Genomic DNA, 14,448 nt, shown 5'->3' with positions numbered 1-14,448 from the left:
TGTCTAGCCATTTTATGCAGTATAATTATCTAGTTTCTTTGTAAAGTTATAACTGAATCTATACAACTCAATCACAAATTACATCAATCCCTTAAAGAAAAAGAAGAGTTTCTGAGAGACACTTCTGTGTAGCCTACCTTGGGAAAGAACTTGTGATAATCAGTGGACATTACAAGGGTGGGAAATATCTAGTGTCATTATTTAACATGGCTACTGGGGATTAAGAGGAGACCTTCATGGGGCAGTAGTTTCTCTCACATTTACCGACCAAGAGGTTTCCTGCACCTTTCTCAGAAACATCTGGTATTTGCCACTGTCACACTGGCTACTAGACTAGATGGACCACAGTTCTTATCCAGTATGGCAATCCCTACATTCTTATGAACATAACAGATTGTATGCACGAGGTGTTGAAACTCCATCTATTTATACATATTAGTTAAACTACACTAGCCCCTCTAAATGGTAGAACCCCATTATTTGGGACTGTAGACTGGATTATGAACTAATATGTGTACAATAGCGAATATTCTTGTGCTTGCAGGTGAATGCACTCAATAGGTATTTTCCATCTCTAACTTCAATGATTCTATGAATTGCCTGAGATCCATTATCTTGGCAATGAGTAGTCCAGAGGTCATAATTACATGTAAATTGCCCTTTCTGAACTACTTAAAAACAATATGAAGTACACAATCTGTTTACTCTATCTAATAAATAAAGTTTTGTGGTTACCTTTTTCACAGTCTTGTCAGGTTCAAGAGCAATATCTGGAATGTTTGCATCCACCATGAGGGAAAACAAGTTCAAGATCAAGTTGGAATACCTAACGAGAAGAGCAGAATAAGTAAGGAACATTTTGTGGACAACAGTCTCCTGTATTAGTCTTTTCCCTTATCTAAAATATTTCTCACACACCACCTCCGACTTGGGCAATGTGAGTTGGTAATGCTCAAAAGAGATGATTTGTACATAACATATTAGTTGGGTACGTATTCTTGTTATGAATGCAATGGCCCTGCAGTTTGCTCTGTATTGAAAACTAACTTTTGTATCTCAAAAGCTAGAGCAAAGATATGCTCAATTTTGTTTCCCTTTTAAACATCTAAAAACATTGAGGAATATAAAACTGGAGATCTATGTAATACAGATTATAGCAGCAAATATTTCTGGAGTCAAGAACATTAATCTCTTTTGTACCTTTCTATTCCACCTGACATACAGAAGTACGCTAGATTAAAGGGACCCCAAAGTGTATTCTTTAAAAACAGGGACATTCCATGCAACAGTGATATCTACTTAAATTAACAGTCTTAAAAATTGAAGTATTTAAATTAAAAAAGATTTTTAAAGATGTCGTATGGGAGGTTGTCTAAATAGGATGAGTGTGTCCCTTAACCACCTGGTTTAACCGGAGTTAAGGCTGCAGCTGCTCAGTGAATCTGTAATAACTTGGGTAAGTATGCTGCACATCTGAAACACAAAAGGTAATTTATCACCATTAAAAAGAAGCAACCCTGTCAGAGTTCCAATTTAACATGCTGTGGTTGGAAGTACTCATGAATTTTTTTTTTTTTTTTTTTTAAAGACCACCATTTTGCCATTGCAGGAAATTAACTGCAAGTCACTGTTTCAGAGAATAATTTCCGAGCTGTTCAACAAACTGGAACCTTCTTTACTCTAGCCACAGAACTATTTTTCCCGCCTTTTGGAAGATGCCTTTTATAAAAGCATTTTAGGAGCTTAGAAGATGATGGTGATGGAAAGGGAATTCAAAATAGCAAAATAATTTTAGCACAGCTTCTGAATACAAACACCACAACAATCATATGTATTACTGTGTAAATTGTCATTTTAGTATCAAACAAAAGAAGAAAGGACAGGATTAATCTCCAAAGAAAACAAACAGATCATAAAACCATATTTCTTTTTATGAACTAACAGTACCCTCTTATGGATCAAAATTTTTACTTTTCCATTGTGTGCAAACCTAAGTAGTTTGATTATATGCGGAGCTGCTAATCACTGCCTACAGTTTAGGTTGCCTGACACTCTCCATTATGAGACCTATTTTATAAATTACTGAACTTTGCAAAGTTTAATCATTCAGGCTGAAGTTTTCAATGCTCGGTGTCTGCCTCAAGCTGGGGTTTTTTTGGCAGGGGGCAGAGGAGGAAGCGGGATTTTTTGCAAACTGTTAAAACAACATTAGGGAAAGAAATTTTGGACATCTTAAAAAAAAAATAATCTAACAATCGTTATGCTGAGACGCTCTATTGCTCTATTCCCTTTTTAAAGCAGGGCCACGATATTCAGCAGAGCAGTTGCCTGGGTGTTAGGGATGTCTCTTTTGTAATCCCCATAAAAATGTGCCCATATTTGTCCAAGTTGTAAGCCTTTGAATCATCTCAGTCCCCACATGCTCAGCAGATGCCCATTAGAGTTTGGCACTCAGTTCTCTGCAGGTTCTGTACTGAGCATACTCCAGCTAAGCATTGCAATTTGTCCAATGCAAAATCCCCTTTTGTGAATCTAGCCCTAAAACCAAAATATTCAGCGATTGCATTTCAAAACCCTTTTTTGTACACTGCTGTTATTTTTGCCAGTTCTCTGTTCTCAGGAATCCAACCAATCATGGAATGCCATCTAAAAATATCATTTTATTTTTAATATTTATGTACTTTTAAAATTTGTGAAATGTATATTATATGGATTGGACAGTTTACCTCATTAATATCCAAAGTTTCAGAGAGCTGCATGAGCCCCAAGACCATTGTTATCTGCATACTAACACCTAAAAAGTATTCTACAAACTGAAAAGGAGGACTTGTGGCACCTTAAAGTCCTCCTTTTCTTTTTGCGAATACAGACTAACACGGCTGTTACTCTGAAACCATTCTACAAACTCTCACTCTCTTTTATAGGCAGAAGCAAGATTCTTTAACGAACCTCACATTTTCATATTTTAAGTGGTTTTTACAGAAAAAATGGTCTTGCCTTCTTTCTACCATAAATATTTAAATAACCCTTCTGAGTTAGTTGAAATATAATCTAAAATTTGACACTTTTTTTTGTTTCTTCAACTATCCTTAACATGTTTTATTTTTCCTAACCAGATTGTTTATGCTTTAAAAGCTACAAGCTTTCTGCTGCTCTGTGCCCTTGCTCAGCCAAACTAGACTGTTTTGCCCTTCTGTCTATTTGGATTTTACTGGCATGCATTTCAACTGCAGCCCTTCCAACTGTTTCTATATTTCCCACTTCTATGCACTTGATTTCAAATACATCATAAAAACACTATAAAAACTCCTTATACAATTTCAGATTCCTTCAACGTCAGCTTTCCTAAAGAGACAGGCTCATGTTATTTCTGCTGTGCTCTTATAAGCATTTCAGATCAAATCAAATTGTTAACATTACATCCTAAACGTACCTCAATTTTAATCGTATTATTTATTACGGGCTTCTTTCCCGACTGGGGTCCGAAACTAGTTGAGCCTTAGGCTCTTCAATAAACCATGCAAGAATGCAGTACTCCATTAGCTAACTTCAAGGCACATGTTCCTAACAATATGGAGATAGGGCTGAAAAATGTGAGAATCTCTATCATTATGCATTTAAAGCCCTGATTTTCTTGGCCTTCAACTCCTACAAAAACCAAGGATGAGTTCACAGAGGGATCACATTGGCCTGAGGTCTGATTTCCCTGAAACCAAAAAGGAATCAGTAACAATTTTAAAAGTCCAGTATCTTAAAAATCACCAGCGCCATTTACAACTTTTGAACTACGTACACTATTTGTTCCTACTCCTGGCAAGCTGAGTCATTAAGTGAACCTTAATCCCCGCACCATTCCAATTACCATCTTATATTTTTTTCTCCATTCTTCTGCCTCACTTGCTATAATTAGCATTCAGCAACGCTAGCACTCCAAACAAAATCTTTGAAACTGTTTCCAAGCTTTCAATCTATGAAGCACAAATCATTGGCTCTAAATATAAGAGATAATTTGGCTGCTTAAAAAAAAAAAAAAAAAATCACACCCCCATCACTGTTGAGTTAGAAAGAAATTATAAATTCCATCTAGGCTGACTCAATTTTAAATTTGGATTTCTCACAATTTATCAGGCCTAATCACACTTATGTGGATCAATGAAAACACTTTCAGGACCAGTACAAGCACTTTACAAGCACTGGTCCTGAATTCATGTTCAGGAGAAAAAAAAAGTCTAAATTTATGTCAGACTGTTTACTCAGAAAGCCTCAATCAATTAAAAACAAAACAAAAACAAAGCAAAACACATTTTCATGAAGGATATTGAGGTTTTCTCAAACACTCATATTGCAGGTCAGTAGATATGTAACCTCGGAATCTCTATTGAGTTTCTCTAAACTATTCTCTTCATCACTGCCAACGAATGCTAACTAGATGTTTTTTCTATATGAGCAGCAAAACTGCTCTCTCTTACATTACTCCTTGCTTCTTGTGGCTGAGTCATGGAGTTTCCATGGTTCACCATTAAGGCCCTGATTCAGCAGATACTTAACTATGTGCTTAAGTACCTTGCTGAGTCATGGCCTATGTCCCTGGCTCTGAGTCCCTAGTTTACCATTTCCAATCTACTTTAGAATAATAGATTTATGAAAGGGTGAATACAAATCTAATTGCCCCATAAATAATCTGAAACAAAACACAATTACTACAGACAAACAAGACAAAACAAAAACACCTGAAAGGCACTTCTCAGCATGGCCAACAAAATAAAACTGGACATCATAAGCCAAGAGATAAGCCACAGAAATATTAGGAAATTTTGAAAAAAGTAATGGACAGGAATTTTTATTAATATAAATATATTATTGTATTAATAAAATACAATAATATTCATCAATTAATATATTTTATTAATATAACAGCACTATGATGTCTGTTTTTTTTCCCCAGCATGTGACATTTCAGGAATTTTGTTTTTCTTTTGGTGAAGTTTGGTGTGAATGGGGATGAAAATTAGATGTGCAATACAAAATTTGCTTCACTCTTAACAATTGGCTAAAAAGCAAAAAATAGGTTAAATAACCTGATTAATTTATACAACTGTCAGTGTATCAAATAGATTTTTATGCCAGCATGCACAATGACAACAGCCTAGTCCTCCATTCTCTAATCCATTAGCCTGCTCTATAAGTACACATTCCTGCTAACCATTATTTTGAGCCACAAGTGCTCAGAATGTGCTATTAAGATTCATATAGTAAAGTCCTTATGCCTTTCACATCAGGAGCTTAAGAACTTCTGTGAACATGACAGATTTACCTAGAACAGTAAGTTAATATTTTGTATTTGTATAATAAAAATACTTTCACATTAAACTGTATGTATACCGAAGGAATAAATGATCTTCAAATACAACTACAATCCTAGGGATTTCAACTAATATCTTAAAATGTTAATTTTGTATTAAAAATTACTGGATCAATGCACACCATGCTACTAAGTATGTCCTCTGATGCCAATCACTATGTTACCTAGTTAATTCAATGGATAATCTTGCAGAAATTTGAAAGCTTTTCCCATTGAAATAGTGAACATCAACTTACATCTCTTTAAAGCATCTATGGAAACATAGGAAATGAGTAATTTTGTATAATAACTTCAGTCCTCAAACAATTTTGACTTATACTCTGCTTGCAGAGTACACAGGTTAATCCCTTCATGATTATTCTCTGGCGTGATGGTCGTTATCGTGGCTGCTGATTAATAACTTGTCTTTGTTTTCTCATTGTGTTGAATTGCTGCTAATCCATTATCAATGACAGTTTATAAAGGCAGTTACTTTTTTTTCTCCTTTCAATAAGACGGAATACGTTTTACATTTCTTCAGCAATTATTTCACATTATCTTGTCTGCCTCCTTTCTAAGATCACCATTGTTCAATATACTTTTTTCCAGGCTTTGGAGTATTTTAAACTAGACAATCCAGATATTAAAGTGTAATTTGTATATCTCCATGGAAGACTTCCTGAATCACTTAGCAAATAGAGAAACTGTTCACCTGCTCACTGTTGTAACAGGACTGGAGGGCAAAGCTGAGCCATTCTGCCACCCAAAGGACAAACAAGGCAACATATTTTAAATGAATTTTGTAGGGCATGGTAAAAGGTGCTTAGCAATGGAGAACAAAAGTCTTATTTGTCCCCAAAACAGACAATGGCAATGCAAGCTTCTCCGATCCTGTGCCTGAACTCTGAAAGAGGGCATTCTTGTGGTAAGGGGGTAGTGTGGTACTTTAGTCTCTATGCCTGTTCAAATCTTTTTGAAGATTCTACTATTGCCAACATTTAATAGTGGATTCTGAGAAGTGAATACTTATTCTGCAGGAACAGGACTAAGATTTCCCAAGTCAACTCACGTAGGCCACTGACCAGCCAACAGAGGATACATGTGTTTGGCTGTTACTAATCTGAATTTGGGGGCAGTAGTCAAGAATTGAAAGGCTCTGTATTTCATCAATGATAACCTGAGACACCAATTTGCCTAACTAGAAAACATTCCAAGATTTGCTAAGCAACAGAACACCACATCTCCTGAATACGTTATCAATCATTTACCACCTTGCAGGAGTGTTGCAAACCTAAATTAATGTTTGTAAAGTAATTTGAGCTCTTTGGACAGAAGATACTTTATAATGATAAATGCTACTGAAGGGTAGTCAGTGCCAAAAGCGTGATTAGAACTCAAGAATTCCCATCTCTCAGTCTCTCTTCTTTATAGCACCGTGGACATCAACAGGGGTATATATAAGTTTTCATGGTTTTTGGGGGGGAAAAAGCACCCTCCCACCGTTGATCAAGCAATTGTTAACAGAAAAACAGGGTTGCTACCTGCGGAGATGTAGAAAGGCTGTGTAACACTGTTTGCGGAACTCCTGGTACTGCTCACTCTGAGTGCCTCCCATACCTTCCACCATTTCCTTATTCAGCTTCATTGGGGGAGGCAGAGGCTTAGGGTCACGACCCAGAATGTAACCAAAATCGATGTGAAACAGTTTACCTGTATTAGGCAAAAAATGCAAGTGTGTAATTTTATTTTCTACTATTACATTTAAAACAGTAAAAAAAAAAAAAAAAAGTGTTGATGTTAGCCTTCAAAAATCAATCAGCAGATATTAATTGAACCACACTTCAAAGTTTTAGCCAAGTATCTTCTTTAGTGCCCTTCATTGTAGACGCTAAGGCATTCAGATTTTGGATTATCTCAATTCCAAATTATGTTTGTCTGAGCTGAAAGCTAGTCTCCAAGATCCATTCAGTTATTGGCATCTTTGCCCATGTTTCCAGTCTGTGCACCACTTGAGGCTGTGCCATATGGACATTTGCTCAGGGTAACTGAATTGAGACAGAACTTATTTTATATAGGCCATTAAACCGATATCAGATGGTAATTTTAAAGAAAACTCTGGGGATTAGTGATAATCTATTGCACAACCGTATATTCACTAAATGAAAATACTCTTAAAGTAGATTTTACACAGCTTTTAGTTCTTCCACGGATTGCTCACTCTCTCTCCACAAAGAGCATTGTTTTAACAATATAGCTTTGTGATTCCTGGGAGGAAGATAAGCCTCACAATCCACAGTATAAAACAGAAGATTTAGATCCCACTTGAAATCACTGACCAACAAAATGGTTTTAAGCTGTTGTAAAGTAAATTCTCTAACAGGTGGTCCGAATGTGGTTAAACTCCATGTATATAATTAACGCTATTCACTCTGAAAAAGCTCCAAAGTTTAGTGCTACAATTCTAATTTTAAAAGTATATTCAGAAGCTCAAGAGTCCATTTAGTAATTTACTTTTCTTTGTACTAAAATGCAGTGATTACCTTATCTTGATTATTACCCAAGTGACTTTCCTTCCAACATTACTAAAGAACTAGGCTGACCAGTTCCAGGTTTGAAAAATATGTATGGCCCATAACCTATAAACATCTTGTGACACAGGGAAATCAGCTTAGATTCAAAACAATAGGCAGTTCACCTGTCTGTGAACCTCAGAGGAATGTGAAGAGGCACTGTAATTTGCAAACCAATCAACGTATAAAGTGCAACTGAATTGTTAAATTTGACTATATCCTGTTGCTTATTTGTTATTATGCATGCCTTATAGTAAATAATCCTAGATCAGAGGAAATATTAATGCTATTGTATCCACTTGTTAGAATAGAACAAAGGAAGATGTCCTCACACATGGCACGTGTTCCATAAATCATTTACACTAAGTTGACCTGTGATTGCTATCTCTATATTTAATTAACCCTGGAACAATGTGTGTTAGTGTTTAGTTGTGAATTCATTTGTCTAAAGTTGCTCAACAAGGAGGAACACTGACTTCAAAGCGTAGGGCATTGTGTGCTCAACAAAGTGAAATCTATGGACACATGCTATGCTAAAAACAGTTGGCAGGCTGTTTTCAACTATAAATATTGGACTTTGGGAATGATCCTGCCATCTCTTGATCTTTTAGGATGTTGTCAGGGAGGTGTCCAGATACAAGACAGAGTTTCCCATATCCACTTTGGGAAAACCCTGAGAGAATTTATGAAAAGACTCTCAGACTGGCAGATTGCTACATCACTGCTTTTATTTTGAGCCTACAAACCCTAATTCACCTGTATTGTATTTTTATCTGCTTTAATCTTGCTATAACTCATTAGTTTTTCCTAATTAATAAATCTTTAATTTTAGTTTACTGAAGGATTGGCTACAGAGTTGTCTTTGGTGAGATCTTGAGCATATTGTGGGTAAGTGACACAAGTAATCTAAAAGGTAGGAAGTAATCTAAAGTAATCTAAAGAGGTGAATTTTAGTTTTAATAACCTTTCATCATTAAGTCCAGTCTGTCTGGGTGGTAAAGTAGGCTCCAGAGAGCCTAAAGGGGACTGTCTGTGGCTCCATGGTAAAACTAATATAGTGATCCAGGAGTACACTTTTGTTACTGGGTAGGTGAAATCTAATGATACAATATGCCATCAGTCTGGGGTGTCTGACCTGATTTCTGACATCTGACCGGAGTTTGGCACTCTTAGCTGTGAGCCACTCCAGGCACCGTGACAGACCTTTTCACACCTTTGGCTGTAAGAACAGAGTAAGTCTATACAAAACCAGGGCCCATGCAAATTTAGAATTCTACTCAAACATTTTGTTTGTAATAAAAAATGAAAGCATTGTCCAGTGTCCATTGTCAATGTGGCTGTTTTAACCGTTTACCAAGAGATGCAAACTATCTCATGTGGTACTAAGAATGATTACAACTCTCAAGCTCCTCTTGGGAAGCGTGAATTGCCAACGAAGTACCAATAGTTACAGATAGTTAACATTTCAAAAATCATCAGAAAGTTTGTAAACGGCTACAAATGAACAAAAAGAAAAGGAGTACTTGTGGCACCTTAGAGACTAACAAACCTATTTGAGCATAAGCTTTCGTGAGCTACAGCTCACTTCATCGGATGCATTCAGTGGAAAATACATTGGGGAGATTTATATACATAGAGAACATGAAACAATGGGTGTTACCATACACACTGTAATGAGAGTGATCAGGTAAGGTGAGCTATTACCAGCAGGGGAGCAGGGGGGGGGGGACCTTTTGTAGTGATAATCAAGGTGGGCCATTTCCAGCAGTTGACAAGAATGTCTGAGGAACAGTGTATGTGTGGCGGGGGTGGAATGACAATAAACATGGGGAAATAGGTTTACTTTGTGTAATGACCCATCCACTCCCAGTCTCTATTCAAGCCTAAGTTAATTGTATCCAGTTTGCAAATTAATTCCAATTCAGCAGTCTCTCGTTGGAGTCTGTTTTTGAAGTTTTTTTGTTGAAGAATTGCAACTTCTAGGTCTATAATCGAGTGACCAAAGAGATTGAAGTGTTCTCCGACTGGTTTTTGAATGTTATAATTCTTGACGTCTGATTTGTGTCCATTTATTCTTTTATGTAGAGATTGTCCAGTTTGACCAATGTACATGGCAGAGGGGCATTGCTGGCACATGATGGCATATATCACATTGGTAGGTGTGCAGGTGAACGAGCCTCTGATAGTGTGGCTGATGTGATGAGGTCCTATGATGGTGTCCCTTGAATAGATATGTGGACACAGTTGGCAACGGGCTTTGTTGCAAGGATAGGTTCCTGGGTTAGTGGTTCTGTTGTGTGGTGTGGTTGCTGGTGAGTATTTGCTTCAGGATCACTCTCGTTACAGTGTGTATGGTAACACCCATTGTTTCATGTTCTCTGTGTATACTATGTATATAAATCTCCCCAATGTATTTCCCACTGAATGCATCCGATGAAGTGAGATGTAGCTCATGAAAGCTTATGCTCAAATAAATTTGTTAGTCTCTAAGGTACCACAAGTACTCCTTTTCTTTTTGAGAATACAGACTAACACGGCTGTTAACTAACTACTCTGAAACCTACAAATGAACAGTTATTCAATAACCTCTCATATATACAGAAGAAATTCTAATTTTCTCAGTCTCTAGGAGGTCTGTTATACTTCTCTTATTGCTACTTGCTAACTGGCATAAGTCAATCACACATTAGGAAAGGTATTCTTGCAAAATATTTTTGAAAACCAATCTCCCAATTTTGTACAAGTGATAGATCTACTCAATATTTCTATGGAAAAGCAAATACCTTTTTCATGATTTTTTGTTCAAACTATCTCTGACAACACTGAACCCAAGGGCGCAAACAAGGTTGGAAGGAGTTCAGAAAAGCAACAATGATTAATGGACTAGAGAGACTTGATTTATAAGAAACCATCAGAAGAACAATATATATGAGTGAGTTTGCCTAAATGATGGCTAAAGCAGGATGAAGGGAGACTAGAACCTTTTGAAACAAGCACTGTGGGGAGAGGAGAGGAATCATTTAGGATGGTCGGAGGAGGTCCGTATCTTGAAAATTTAAGCTGAATACGAGGAAGGTTTTTGACAGAAGTCTATTAGCCAGTAGAATAGTTTCTCGGTGGAAAAAGTTAAAGTTCCATCATTATAGTAATTTAAACCTAGACAAAAACAGCAAAGAGGATGCACTGTAGGGCATAGAGGGAAAATCTTAAAACCAAGTATCTTCAAGATGGAAGAGACCTGGTATGATTTCATACAGTTTGCACCACATGCAGTACCTAACATACACTGAATATACATCTAGAAAGCCTTTTTCAAAATTATGTATGTCCAAGATTTTTTTTAAATAGGTGTCAAGTTAAAGCCCCAGAGCCCATATTTATGAACCTAAAAGTGCCCTATTTTGACAGCTTCTAGGTGCCCACTTTTAAAAATCAGAACCATTAATATTTTCGAAAAGCCATGCCTCCCTGTCCATTTTACTGAATACTTTATCACTGGATGAACTCCTCATGAGCCTGGACTTCAGTCCAAGATACATACATTTCATAATGGTCAGCTTTCAGAGAGACCACAAAGATGCTTAATTAGCATACAAAGCAATCAGTAATTGGCAAATGCCACAATCATTAGTTTTTGAGCCTGGTGCTCAAAAAGCCTTCTTAACCATTTGAAAGACCCAATAAAGTGAATCACCAGTGAAGTGAATCACTTTTTAAAGTTCATTTTTATAAACTTAGTTTTTAAAGAAGTAGGCTTTGATATATGTAAAAGTAATAAGGTATGTTTAACTAAGACGTTTGAGAGGTTCTTTTTTTTCCTGTCCATTTATTCAAACCTGTCACCTTGAAGAGTCAAGAGACAACAAGTAGATAAAACAAAAACTCTTGTGACTAAATATGTTTGTATTTAACACTGTAAACACAGAAAAGGAGAGTGCTAATTAATACATTTGTATAGGTAATTAAGATGTTTCTAAAAAATTTAGTTCAAACCAGATTAACATTTTAACAGCCGACGCTGACACAGGTTTATATAAATTAATGATACAAATAATTGACTTTTAATAAACAGTCTGTTTTCAGGACTGAAACATGAAAGATAATGTTTAAATAATTATGATCCTCTGGTGCCTTGCTCAAAAGTTTTAATTTCCCAAATTACACTTCACAGTGCACCAGTGATTAGTCCACAGCTATGACAATAATGCAAAGTGTCAGAGTCCTCTTGAATAAAAATAATTCTGAGCCACAGATGGGCCTAACTCAGCACTCTTACATTGCTGTAACCACTCTGAGGATCAAACAAGTTACACCTGTATAAGGAAATGGAGAATTAGGCCTCAAGACACAGCTGAAATATCTGACAGGATATTAACTAGGTGAACACTTTATTTGGTCCACTGTGGTCATTTTTAAGCTTCCTACAAAGGACATTTCTTTGTGTGTGCTCTCCGTGGAATGCAATCTACAGATAAAAAGAAAAGGTGTACTTGTGGCACCTTAGAGACTAACAACTTTATTTGAGCATAAGCTTTCGTGAGCTACAGCTCACTTCATCGGATGCATTCAGTGGAAAATACAGTGGGGAGATTTATATACACAGAGAACATGAAACAATGGGTGTTACCGTACACACTGTAAGGAGAGTGATCAGGTAAGGTGAGCTAATACCAGCAGGAGAGCGGGGGGGGGGGGGGCAGGAGGGGGCTCTCCTGCTGGTATTAGCCTATGAAGTGAGCTGTAGCTCACGAAAGCTTATGCTCAAATAAAGTTGTTAGTCTCTAAGGTGCCACAAGTACTCCTTTTCTTTTTACTAAATACATTAAGACCTGTCTTAGTGACCATCCAATGTCCAAAAACAAGACACTGCCCAATGGGGGAGAGAGGGAGAAGTCTAACTTTAAAAAGCAGTGACAGTGTCCTAAGTAATTAGTTCTGGGGATAAGGAGTTAGGATTTTGGGGTTCAATAGCAGATTCTACCACCAGCTTGCTTTGTGACCTTGAAGAAAGCCTCATCACCCAGGTCATCTCAAAGATATTAACACCTATCCAACTTCAACCAGATCAATGGATGCTAGATGCTGGGAAGCTGCAAAGTATTTAAGGGTGGAAAAACCTGTACTTGGAAACTTTGCGAGATACTTTAAAGAAATGGCATAAACTAGATGTGTCTTACTGAAAAGGATCCTTTCAGTATGTTTTGCCTTATATAAACAGTACCACAGTTTAGTACATTTCTCATTCTTATTTTACTCTTGATGTGCATATAAAACAAACAGTGGGGAAAGTCTAGGTAGCATTTAATTAAACTAAAAAAGCTGGAACCTCGCTTCCATTTTAACTTCAAAATCCACTATTTCAGCAAAAGAATCACTGTTCCATTTAATGTTAGCAACACTCACTTGCCCTGACACCTGCACTTCCTGCAGCCTTCAGTATATCAACCTACATGGACTTTTCTGCCACTTAGTCTTTTGCTCTCGCCTCTTTCATCCCTCATTTCTGTAAATTCACTGGGTTGATCCCTCCGCTTTGCTCTCTTTCCCACCCTTGGCTCCCATGCCTGCCTCTCTCTCACACAACAAAGTCCATACCACTAACCCACAGCTCTCAACATCCACTTCCTCAGCACTTGCTTTTTTGTGTGTGATTAAGAGCTCAAAACACACCTAACCCACCATGGGTGCTGCAAATAGCTAATAACTAAATAATACCTGTAGTGCTGTGAAACAAAGATAACATATCCATTTTCCTTAAGCAACAAGGGCTATGCAGAAAATGACACTGATCTAAAAAACTTTATCCGTTTGAAAAGGATTTCCCTCTCCCCGCCTGCCCCCCCCCCCCCCCCCCCGATCTAGGTAACATTTTTGTACTAAAATCATAGTAAAATAAAACATTTGCATTATTTTTCAGAGAGTTTCCACCATTCATACGCTGTGACTGACCTTCAGTTGTGAAGTTCTTACAGTCCTTTAATTTTTAATATAACTATTTACCCAGACACATTTGTAGGGAAGGATGTAAAAAAGCCATCCAAAAACATCTTAGCTATTCTTTCCTGTCAATTTAACCAAACAGTTTCCTCCAAAAGTGGTACTCCTCAATACACTACTTGTTTTAAATTGCTCAGATTCAACGGATATTGCAATGCCTGAAAATAGCCTCAGCTAAAAATCCAGCTGAAGTCCACTGGGGAAACCAGCACCCCATTTCAGAAGTTACCATCGTTTTTATGCAACATGACAAAATTTGTAAACACTTATTTGAGTTTTTCCTGGAAGTTAGGTAATTGGGTGGGAAAGAAACCTTTTCAAGAGCTATGTCAGTATTTTTCAGAGCAATCTGTATGAATTAAAGACCAGAAGCCTGATAGAAGCATCAACCCTTCCACTCTACAAATCAGTAGTGAACCAGTATGGACACTGTAGTAAACATTTCTTTTAAAGGCAACTTAAAAACCCTGTATTCTACAGAATACAATTAAACTCCTTTCCTTCTAAATATAGTGTCATTATCATGTGATAAACTGCATT

The 14,448-nt window shown here is 36.9% G+C and overlaps 1 protein-coding gene and 1 long non-coding RNA gene across 2 annotated transcripts in view; one reads left to right on the top strand and one right to left on the bottom strand.

The window, feature by feature from the left end:
• LOC141987188 (uncharacterized) overlaps nt 1-8,765 on the top strand; it is a 31,061-nt gene extending 22,296 nt beyond the window's left edge. Inside the window, exon 4 of the long non-coding RNA XR_012639470.1 lies at nt 8,744-8,765. This is a non-coding gene — a long non-coding RNA (uncharacterized LOC141987188). The remainder of the gene's footprint in view (nt 1-8,743) is intronic.
• The window catches only part of PIK3C3 (phosphatidylinositol 3-kinase catalytic subunit type 3), a 135,845-nt gene that overhangs the window by 30,791 nt on the left and 90,606 nt on the right, over nt 1-14,448 (bottom strand). Inside the window, exons 22-23 of the mRNA XM_074952302.1 lie at nt 6,883-7,051; nt 736-826 (exon numbers count right to left, since the gene is read on the bottom strand). Of these exons, the coding sequence (XP_074808403.1) occupies nt 736-826; nt 6,883-7,051 (260 nt within the window). The remainder of the gene's footprint in view (nt 1-735; nt 827-6,882; nt 7,052-14,448) is intronic.

This window comes from Natator depressus, chromosome 5, assembly GCF_965152275.1.
Source record: "Natator depressus isolate rNatDep1 chromosome 5, rNatDep2.hap1, whole genome shotgun sequence".
In the NCBI taxonomy this organism is placed as follows: Eukaryota; Metazoa; Chordata; order Testudines; family Cheloniidae; genus Natator; species Natator depressus.
This window is presented reverse-complemented; position numbering and strand designations above follow the sequence as displayed.